At 39.2% G+C, this 11,653-nt stretch overlaps 1 protein-coding gene across 2 annotated transcripts; it reads left to right on the top strand.

The window, feature by feature from the left end:
* Positions 1–1,003: 1,003 nt before the first annotated feature.
* spag7 (sperm associated antigen 7) lies at positions 1,004–10,163 on the top strand. 2 transcript variants are annotated; one of them, XM_048189752.1, is made up of 7 exons: positions 1,004–1,161; positions 1,617–1,684; positions 1,764–1,852; positions 4,393–4,477; positions 4,792–4,881; positions 5,027–5,183; positions 9,267–10,163. In XM_048189752.1, the coding sequence occupies exons 1-7, from the start codon at positions 1,032–1,034 to the stop codon at positions 9,395–9,397; spliced, it is 750 nt and encodes a 249-aa protein (XP_048045709.1). In that variant the 5' UTR covers positions 1,004–1,031; the 3' UTR covers positions 9,398–10,163. The 2 variants fall into 2 exon arrangements, with proteins under 2 accessions (XP_048045709.1, XP_048045710.1); XM_048189753.1 differs by lacking the exon at positions 1,004–1,161 and adding an exon at positions 1,280–1,368.
* Positions 10,164–11,653: the final 1,490 nt, after the last annotated feature.

Genomic DNA, 11,653 nt, shown 5'->3' with positions numbered 1-11,653 from the left:
AGACCAGCTTTAAAAAATAATCCTGCTATTGTGGCTTTCATCAAGTAAAGAAACTATTAAAATGATTGGCTATTGTGTTGTTTCTCATTTATTTGCTATGCAGAAACAACAAACAAATTATGCAATCTGAACAAAATTTAAATACTTCATTAGGAAACTTAAAACATGATTTTTAAATATTATTTTTAAAGGGTTATGTTGCAGTTGTACTGCTGGGTTTCAGGTTTTAACATTTAGAACAATAGTTTATTCTTGCTATATGACATCCACCTAAAAAGAACAAATTGATAATTTTACTAAAATTCTTTGCAGAAATGTAATTATTAAAACCTAAAAAATAAAAATATTCAAAACTAATTTTAAAGAGTGTCGACAATAAGCTGACGACAGTCTCAGAATAAAATAAATATTGTTTCTAAATTTGAATCACAAAAATGATCAAGAAACCATAATATGCAGCACGTCAAAAGCATTTTTGTACATAATAAAACCTATGTAGCAAGCATTTGCACAACTATACAAAGAAATTCATCTTTTTTTCTTTTTTTTTACGGATCGAGTTTTTTTTTTTTTTTTTTATTATTTTTTATTAGATATTAAGACATAACATAGAACATTTACACTTTTAACATGACATCCAAAAAGATATTGCATTTAAAATAATGGGTTTACATTGCACAAGGAAAAAATAAATACAATAAATAAAATAATAACCAAAAATATAAAATAAATAAAGAAAAAATACCAGTTCAATTTTCAAGTAACTTCAATTCTTTGGCGAATAAAAGTGTATCTCTACATTTTTTTGTCATCAATACATTGGAGAGACTCAACATACAAATGAAAATCAATCATAAAGACCTTCAAACAGTGTTTAGAATTATTTCTTTTACTTTTATGAATATGAAATTTACCCAATAAAATCATAAGATTCATCATAAAATAAGAAATTCAGCCAATTGATTTAGATGTAATGACGTCATTGTGAACTCCGCCGCTTGTACCACATTACCCAGAATGCAATTTCAAGAATGCAGCATGCAGCGAGTTTCCGGTCAGAATTAGACAGTCCAAAGATGGCGGACCTCCTGGGCTCGATCTTGAGCTCGATGGAAAAGCCTCCAAGCGTTCACAACCAAGAAAGCCGACGGAAAGCTAAAGGTATAAAGTTTTAATTATACAAATACACTTCCTTGCAGCTTAGAATATGAAACTGAGAATGCTTCTAGATGTACAAGTGGAAATGAACAAATATCCGAGTGTCCTCTGCGACACCATCTCCGTAATATAACCAATCACCGCCCGAGGAATAATATATGCAGGTGCATACGTCATCTGTCGTTGAAAATCCCCTCAACGTCATATCTGGTTTGTTGATGCCTTTTGTGGTTTGTGTTAAAATGTTATAAATAGGCCGTGCATATGTATTAAAGCGCGTGTGTTATTAAAACACTTTCAGTTCAACAATAATAGCTAAGCTTTAATAATATTAATATAAACAATGTTCAATAAATTATTCGACTGTTCACTAACAATTCAAACTGTGCACTTGCATGTGTTGTATCATTTTTATGATATATTTTGATGTCTTTTTTGCTCTTCCTGTTACTGTGCAGAACAAGCAGCCCGGCTGAAGAAGATCGAGGAGCATGAGAGGAGAAAAAAAACAGAGTTTAGGAGAAAGGTATAACTTAATTGCCTTTCTTTGTCTCGCATAAACAGGAGCCTATGACATTGTTTATGAAAATGAGTGATGTTTTTAGATGGAGAAGGAGGTGTCAGACTTCATTCAGAACAGCACAGTGCAGAAGAAGAAATATGACCCAATGGGAAAGATCGAGAGAAGCATATTGTAAGTTCAACACAGTGTTATTTTAGTATCATTGAGATACTATTATTGTTTTTATAAATGGCTTTTAATATTTTTAAGTGTGTATTTTAAATTTAGTTGATGTTTTAGTACTTTTTTGTGTGTTCTTAAAGGGTTGTTTCACCCAAAAATTAAAATTCTGTCATTTATTACTTACCCTCATGTCGTTCCACACCCTTAAGACCTTCTTCGTCTTCGGAACACAAATTAGGATATTTTTGATGAAATCCGATGGCTCAGTGAGGCCTGCATAGCCAGCAATGACATTTCCTCTCTCAAGATCCATTAATGTACTAAAAACAAATTTAAATCAGTTCATGTGAGTACAGTGGTTCAATATTAACATTATAAAGCGACGAGAATATTTTTGGTGCACCAAAAAAAACAAAAAAACGACTTATATAGTGATGGCTGATTTCAAAACACTGCTTCATGAAGCTTCAGAGCGTTATGAATCAGCATGTCGAATCAGCTGTTCGGAGCGCCAGAGTCACGTGATTTCAGCAGTTTGGCGGTTTGACACGCGATCTGAATCATGATTCATAACGCGCCGAAGCTGGTGCACCAAAAATATCCTCGTCGCTTTATAACATTAATATTGAACCACTGTACTCACATGAACTGATTTAAATATGTTTTTAGTACATTAATGGATCTTGAGAGAGGAAATGTCATTGCTGGCTATGCAGGCCTTACTGAGCCATCGGATTTCAATTAAAATATCTTAATTTGTGTTCAGAAGATTAACGAAGGTCTTACAGGTGTGGAACGACATGAGGGTGAGTAATAAATGACATTATTTTCATTTTTGCATGAACTAACCATTTCATGCTTTATGTAATAAAGCACATCATTATTTTTTTTAGATTCATGTCCTTGTAATGTTTAATCAAAGTTTACAACAGGGGAGTAAGGACTATCACAACTTCTGTTTCATGCCGACTTTAAACTAAACGAAAAACATTGCATTGGCAGCTAACCAAACACGACAAAACTAAAGCTCATGCTTAGAATAAACAGAATGATATCATCGTCCTTTACATTGTTTTAATACAGTTTTTCTGCAAACTACATGCTTATAGAAACTTGTGCAGAGATACTTTAGATTGTCAAGCTCAATTTTAGCTCCAGAATGGCATAAGATCTTCTCAGAGTCTTTAACATTACCAGCTGTGATTTAAAATTGTTAAAATATATTTATTTTTAATAGATACTGCTATTCTAGTTTAATATTAAAGGGGTCCTTGATTATGATTTCACTTTTTAACTTTAGTTAATGTGTAATGTTGCTGTTTGAGCATAAACAACGTCATAAATAAAGTTACGACGCTCAAAGTTCAGTGCAAAGGGAGATATTTTCTTTTACACGATTCGCTGTTTAAGAACTACAACGAGCTTCTCCTGGGTTGGTGACATCACTAACCATAAAATTTACATAAACCCCACCCCCGAGAGCACACAACAAAGCAGGTGAGGCCATGTTGGGCTGCTTTAGAGAAGAGGAAGAGTTGTTGTAGTAGAGTGTTGTTATCATGCCGACATTTTACGCCGGACTGCTTCACAAACGAGGGTCAATTCAACACTGGATTTGCACAAAAGATTAACATGACGGCACATGCTAGTGAATGAGTTGATTCAACTCCACAGCAACTACATAAATTTATCCACTAATCATTCAGAAACATCCAGTTTCATTCTAAAAGTTGTAACTTCTTCCTGAGTCTCTCCATCAGTGTCGACTCCGGTTTGAACAATGTAAGGCTGAACACCGTTACTGACAATCCTCATTTTGGCTGCGTGAGATTCTCCAGCTTTGTTGTTGTTGAGCTGTTAAAGCTCCGCCCTCTTCTGGAAAGGGGGCCGGGAGCAGCAGCTCATTTGCATTTAAAGGGACACACACAAAAACCCAAGTAGGGGCAAATTTGACCAGCTATAATAAATGATCTGTGGGGGATTTTATGCTGAAACTTCAGACACATTCTGAGGACACCAGAGACTAGGGCTGCACGATTAATCGCATGCTATTCTCACGCGCATTTCGTCAGTAAAGCCGGTTCCCTGATTACCGCTAAATCGCCATCACCTGCTTTCAAATGAAGCGGCATTTAATAGACAGAGCCGTAGGTCACTGAAAAGCCACGCAATATCGCGTTCATATCGCAGATGAATCGCCTGCGATAATGAACGAGATATTGCGTGGCTTGTCCGTGAACTACGGCTCCGTCTATTAAAAGGCGCTCCGTTTAAAAACAGGTGATGGCGATTTAGCGGTAATCAGGGAACCGGCTTTACTGATGAAATGCGCGTGAGAATAGCATGCGATTAATCGTGCAGCCCTACCAGAGACTTATATTACATCTTGTGAAAGGGGCATAATACGACTCCTTTGCTGTTTTTTTGGGGGGTTTTTTTGATTGGTCCGACTTCTCAACTACTGGCTCAACCAATGGCAGAGTTTTAGGCAGGACTTCCTGTTTTCCCGTGTACCATACAGTTCATGCTAACATCTCCACTTCTCTTAGGCACGATGTGGCTGAGGTGGCAGGGCTGGCGTCGTTTTCCTTTGGTGAAGATGAAGAGAGCAGATATGTCATGCTGTTTAAAAAGGTACAAATATATTGCAGACAATTTCCTCTCTTGAGGATCTTTGTAAATATGTTTTCTTGTGTTTAGTATACTGAACATTGAAAGATTCTAATTCTTTTCTCTCACCTGAGTTATTATAGTTAACTGAAATTAAAACTAAAACCATAAAAACCTTTTTGTTGCTTAAAAAAATAAAATAAATGTTAACTGAAATAAAATGGCAAAAGGTGACAGTGGCAAGGAACCAAAACCACATCAGGTGACAGTAGTGGGGAAAAAACTCAGGAGAAATAAGTTCAATACATGTGTTTGATTATGTGTGTTTGGTTATGAAGGAGTTTGCACCATCAGATGAAGAACTGGAGGCGTATCGCAAAGGTGAAGAGTGGGACCCGCAGAAAGCTGAGGAGAGGCGTCGGCTAAAGGTGAGAGGAGATTCATCCTGAATACTGTGAAAGAACAGCAGTCTGTTATGCTTCAAAACAGCAGATAAGCAGAGAAAGTAATCTTACAGAGCTGTTTTGAATGACTGTTTCTGTTGGGAAATATGTTTTACTGCACCCTTTTCAGGAAAAGGCCGCATTGGAGATTGAAGCGGCCAGTCACAGTCAGAAGAGGCCTGCGTCGCCCAATTCAAACTACAGAGACAAATACAGCCATCTGATTGGAACATCTGCTGCTAAAGACGCCGCCCACACGCTTCAAGCCAACCAGACATATGGCTGTGGTGTGTATATTTAAAGGATACACTTCAAATCTGAATTGCCCAGTTCTGTGTCCCCTAAATAACTAACGAATGAAGTCTTTAGTGCATTTCACACTTGAATGTGCGCACCGATAACAGTGCGCAAGTACCGAATTGAGTTCTCTTTAGCTGCTTCTTGTGCTTGAATGGTTTAAAATAGCTTGAATGTGTAAATTGGCAACACAAGATGGTTAAACTTTGCACTTAAAGGGTTAGTTCACTCAAAAATGAAAATTTTACATTTACATTTACATTTACATTTATTCATTTGGCAGACGCTTTTATCCAAAGCGACTTACAAGTGAGGAATACAACAAGCGAGTCGTCATGACGAGGCAAATAGACAAGAAGTGCTCATAATACAAGTTATAGGCAGTGCTCAGATTATCCTAAACTACAATAGAGAGGGATTAGAGGAAGTGAAAGGATAGGAGTAAGAAGTTTTTTTTTTTTTTTTTTTTTTTTTTTTTTTTTTTTTAAGATGAGGTTAAGTGCTCACGAAAGAGATGGGTTTTCAGCTGTCTTTTGAATATTGCCAGGGATTCCGCATTCCGGATGGAGGCAGGAAGATCGTTCCACCAGCAAGGAACAGTGAACGAGAACGTTCTGGAAAGTGATTTTGTGCCTCTCTGTGATGGTACCACAAGCCTTCGCTCCTTTAATGAGCGCAGGTTTCTGGTAGGAGTGTAGACTCGTAAGAGTGAGTGGAAGTAGGAGGGTGCTGAGCCTGTGGCAGATCTGTAAGCAAGCGTCAACGCCTTGAATTTGATACGAGCAGCAAGTGGTAGCCAGTGAAGAGAGATGAAGAGAGGCGTGACGTGGGCTCTTTTGGGCTCGTTGAAGACGAGACGTGCTGCTGCGTTCTGAATCATTTGTAGAGGCTTGATTGTGCATGATGGCAGTCCAGCCAGAAGAGCATTGCAGTAATCAAGCCTAGAAATGACCAGGGCCTGGACCAGAAGTTGTGTTGCATGTTCTGTTAGAAAGGGCCTGATTTTCCTGATGTTGTATAGTGCAAATCTGCATGACCGAGCTGTCTTTGCAATGTGGTCTTTGAAGGACAGTTGGTCATCAAGGATTACTCCAAGATTTCTGGCCGAATTTGACGGGGTAATTGAGGATGTACCTAGCTGGATGCTGAAATCGTGATTTAGAGTCGGATTGGCAGGGAAGACGAGAAGCTCAGTCTTAGCCAGGTTGAGCTGTAGATGATGTTCTTTCATCCATGCCGAGATGCCCGCCAGACAGCTTGAGATTCGTGCAGCTACTGTGGGATCATCTGGTTGGAATGAAAGGAAGAGTTGTGTGTCATCAGCATAGCAATGGTAGGAGAAACCATGTGCCTGAATGATGGGACCAAGTGATGTAGTGTAAATGGAGAAGAGGAGGGGTCCAAGAACTGAACCCTGAGGAACACCCGTGGTTAGTTGATGAGCTTTGGATACCTCCCCTCTCCAGGCAACCCTGAAAGACCTTCCTGTGAGATAGGATTCAAACCAGAGAAGCGGAGTACCTGTGATGCCCAGTGATGAGAGGGTGGACAGGAGGATCTGATGATTCACCGTGTCAAAGGCAGCAGATAGATCGAGCAGAATGAGAACTGATGATTTGGAATCAGCCTTTGCAATCCGCAGGGATTCAGTGACCGACAGCAGTGCAGTCTCAGTCGAGTGGCCACTCTTGAAACCGGATTGATTGACATCCAATTGGTTGCTCTGTGAGAGGAAAGATGACACCTGGTTGAAAACAACTCGTTCAAGTGTTTTTCCTATGAATGGTAGGAGAGAAACAGGTCTGTAGCTGTCTACAATAGACGTGTTTAATGTGGGTTTCTTAAGCAGTGGGGTTACCCGAGCCTGCTTGAATGTGTTAGGGAAAGTGCCAGTGTGGAGAGATGTGTTGATGATGTGTGTCAGTGCTGGTAAAAGTGTGGGAGCGATGGCTTGTAGAAGGTGTGTGGGGATGGGATCTAGAGGGCAGGTGGTGGGATGGCTGGAGAGGAGAAGTTTGGATACTTCTGTCTCAGTGAGGGGGGAGAATGAAGAGAGGAGGTGTGTGGCTGTGTGTGTGGTTGGTCTGAGTTCCTGTGTGTGTGGAGCGGAGAACTGACTGCTGATGGTAGATGTTTTATCAGTGAAAAATGTAGCAAAATTATCAGCAGTAAGGGATGAGGTGGGTGGTGGTGGAGGGGGGCAGAGGAGAGAGTTGAATGTTTTGAAAAGTGTGCGTGTGTTTGGAGCGCTGTTGATTTTGTTGTGGAAATAGGAAGATTTAGCAGCATGAATTTCAGCAGAAAAGGATGAGAGCAGAGATTGATAGCTACTTAGGTCAAATTGGTCTTTTGATTTGTGCCACTTTCTCTCTGCAGCCCTGAGTTTGGTCCGATGTTCACGAAGAACATCAGATAACCAGGGATTAGAGGGAGTGGCACGTGCAGGCCTGGATGACAGAGGACAGATACTATCTAGAGAAGAAGTTAATGTGGAACATAAAGTGTCTGTTGCTGTATTCACATCTAGAGATGCGAATTGTGAGGGTGAGGGAAGAGAGGATGATACAGTGGAGGAAAGATCAGAAGAAGAAAGAGAGCGCAGGTTTCGTCTGAAGGTAACTGGTAGCAGGGTTGGTGGTGAACAAATGGGGAGTTGTAGATTAAAAGTAATGAAGAAATGATCGGAAATGTGCAGAGGTTTTACAAGAATGTTGTCGGTGATGCAGTTGCGTGTGTAAATGAGATCAAGTTGGTTGCCAGATTTGTGTGTACTTGTGGAAATGAGCCGATTAAGATCGAATGAGGCTAGAAGAGAGTGGAAGTCTGAAGCATAAGGCTTCTCTAGATGAATGTTGAAATCGCCAAAAACTACAAGTGGGCTACCATCCTCTGGGAATGAGGACAGCAGCATGTCCAGTTCCTCTACAAAGGTACCCAGTTGGCCTGGGGGGCGATAAATTACTACGATATGAATTTTGACAGGAATTGCGATTGTAATAGCATGAAACTCAAATGAACTGTAGTTGCAAAGAGAGGAATGAGTCGAGTATTTCCAATTGTCAGAAATGAGAAGACCTGTGCCCCCACCCCTACCAGATTGGCGAGGGTATGAGAGAAAGTGAAGTTGTTGGAGAGAGCAGCAGGAGTTGCTGAGTCCTCTGGACGAATCCAGGTCTCAGTCAAGCCCAAGATATTAAGAGAAGAATTAGTAGCAAAGGCTGGAATGAAGTCAGCTTTGTTAACTGCTGACTGACAATTCCATAGACCCACAGAGACAGAGAGAGGAGTATTAGTGTTAGAAGAGGAGTAAACAGGACGCAGGTTAGAAACATTGCGCTGCCTTTTACGTGGGTTAGTGGAGCGTTGCCGAGAGACAACAGGAATGAGTTGAAAGCACATGCTGAGGAAGAAGGAAAAGTGTGAAAGGAGGGAAGAAACTTAAGTGCCTACCGGTGTTGTTGCTCGGTGGAGTCGCGCAGGTAGAGTCGCAGGTCTTTACCCGAGTCGGTCTTCACACGAGGAGGCTGAACGCTCCCGCTGACGCTTCCGCGACAGCGCGCACACACAATTAATATACTGCTTATTAACACGTGATTGAAACGAGCTAGGCCCGCCTTGCAAATCAGCAGTGCAAAAGCCTAAACCCGTGAATGGCTGAAAACCGAAACTAACTAAAGCTTAAGTGCGGGCAATAACACCAATAAAGTCTGCAAACGCAGCTGTTATTCTAAACAAGTACAATTAAAATACAATTCTATATAGTCGAGGTAGGAAATAGGACTTTTCACTGATTGGACAAACGCAGATCTAAACGAACCATTTGACATTTTCCCCTTCAAACGCTGAAGCTACTGTTTATACAACATGTGGTGTTCCTGTGACTGTCCAAAGCATGTGAATATGAGGCACACAGTTGTCTCTGTTGCTTAATACCAGACTTAAACGGCATACACAATAAAACCCTGTATTAAAAGAAGTAAATCAATTTTGGTTTTATACTGACTTTAAACCTTTTGCTTTCATGGAAGTACAGTAGCCCCGAGTGATTTCTGTCCTACTTGCCTTTGTTATAGTTCCTGTGGCCAATAAGAGAGACACTCGCTCCATTGAGGAAGCCATGAACGAGATCCGAGCCAAAAAAAGGCAGAAGAAAGACGAGGAAGAAGGAGCTGGCAGCGGCAGCGGCAGCGGCAGCGGTGTGTGAGAGAGGTGTGTGTGTGTGTGTGTATATATGATCAGTTGGGTGATGGAACAGTATTTTACTCCTATGACAATGTTTTACATGAACAGCAGGGTTTGGTAAAGATGAATTGTCATGCACATAAAGGCAGTCCAGAACTGCCACAGTATAAGTGCACTGTTCAAAAATGCTTTGAACTATATTACTGTCCCAAATAATGTGTTTTTAGAGGCCATTATTAGAATAAACAGAAGCGTGGTGTTTAATATTGCAAATTCCTGTGTATTTTGGCATGGTGATCTCTAATAGCTCTGTTTGATATAAGTTCTCTATTAAAACACATTTGGTTTTATTATAGTTTTCATTTGCATTTCCATTGATTAAAACAGTCGTATTTATTGCCTTGACATAACTGTGGTAGGTTTGACTCCATAGCCATTTTAATTGTGTTTATTTTAAGTCATGAGACAGTATGTCCTTAAACTAGTAGTTGTTTCTTGTAACTGTTCTTTTGGTTTGTTTTAAATAAATTTGGTTGATATGTTTTTAAGTGTACATTGTGTCTTTTATGTACAGTTGTTGAATGCAGTCTATGCAGTTCTAATAAGCATATGTATCTCATCTCATCTGTATCTAACATATTTTGTCCGTTTACACTGGCTAATCATCATTCTGGGTCGTGGACCACGACTAGATGGATCAAACATGATGCTAATGGTATTTAAGCCTACTGTAATGACAAAAAAACGTTTCAAAATAAAGGTTCAGACTCAATTGTGCTGAAGGCAAACCGTATTCCCTGTCTCTTTACTGATTGGTGGTTTACCCTTTATTTACCCTTCAAAAAATGAATGCATATACCATGAAGTGAAATTTTGATCATTATTTATAATATTGTAAATATTTACTACAATTGTTACCCTTACCATATTTTAGATTTATTTATTTTTTTCTTGGTTTATTTTTTTTAACATTTAATTAATTTGGCATTGGAATTTCCATCAAACTGCACTACCTTCATGAATCCCCAGGTGGATCCACGCATAGATATACATATACGTAGATGCCTCATTCCACCGCTCCACACAGACATTGAAACGCCCGCCATCTTGCAACGGTCAGGGTGTCGTCACTCGCAGCAAGAATCAATGATGGCACAACATTACGCAGCTTCTGGTTGTGAAACCGCCGAGATTTAAATTCCCGAAGAAATGGGATAACCATTCACAGGTGAGAATGTGTTTGTGTTTTTATATGTAACTCAGTATTACATGTTTTTACTATGGTGCTTTTAATGTTTTTTACTTTTACTATGGTAACTTTTTAATGTCTTGTCAGCTGACGCCTTCATCTTGTTTAGGTTTTCATATATAGATATTCATACATGCATCTAACTACAGTTGCAGACACTGTTAACTTGTACTCAAATGTTCACGGACCGCTCCAATATGGCGGATGGCTTTAAAAAAACTTAAAAAACTACAGAATTCAACAGCAAGTTCTTGACACATTTTCACATTTTGTATACATTGAAACAACAATAATTTATATAAAAAGAAACAAAAAATGAACTTAAAATTAAAGGGCATCACAATATGTTAAATTCATTTAGCAAAGATATTTTTTTTTTTTTTTTGAAAAATATACAGATTCTAAATTAACTTAAAAGGGTTAGTTCACCCAAAATTGAAAATAATGTCATTTATTACTCACCCTCATGTCGTTCCACACCCGTAAGACCTTCGTTCATCTTCAGAACACAAACTAAGATATTTTTGATAAAATCCGATGTTTCAGTGAGGCCTGCATAGCCAGCAGTAACACTCCCTTTTTCAGATGCCCTGAAAGCTTCTAAAAACATATTTAAAACAGTTCATGTGACTGCAGTGGTTCAACCTTAATATTATAAAGCGACGAGAATACTTTTTGTGCGCCAAAAATAACAAAATAGAGACTTTATTCCACAATATCTAGTGATGGGCGATTTCAAAACACTGCCTCATGAAGCTTCGAAGCTTTACGATTCTTTTGTTTCGAATCAGTGGTTCAGATCGCGCCAAAATCCCATGATTTCAGTAAACGAGGCTCCGTTCTGTCATAAGTGTTTAGTTCACATGACTCTGCTGAACCACTGATTCAAAACAAATGATTCGTAAAGCTTTGAAGCTTCATGAAGCTGTTTTGAAATCGCCCATCACTAGATATTGTTGAATAAAGTCGTTATTTTTGGTGTGCAAAAAATATTCTAGTCGCTTTGTAACATTAAGGAAGAAACAATGT

This window comes from Megalobrama amblycephala, linkage group LG4 (assembly GCF_018812025.1).
Source record: "Megalobrama amblycephala isolate DHTTF-2021 linkage group LG4, ASM1881202v1, whole genome shotgun sequence".
NCBI lineage: Eukaryota > Metazoa > Chordata > Actinopteri > Cypriniformes > Xenocyprididae > Megalobrama > Megalobrama amblycephala.
The sequence above is the reverse complement of the archived record's forward strand: the minus strand, read 5'-3'. Positions and strand labels throughout refer to the sequence as shown.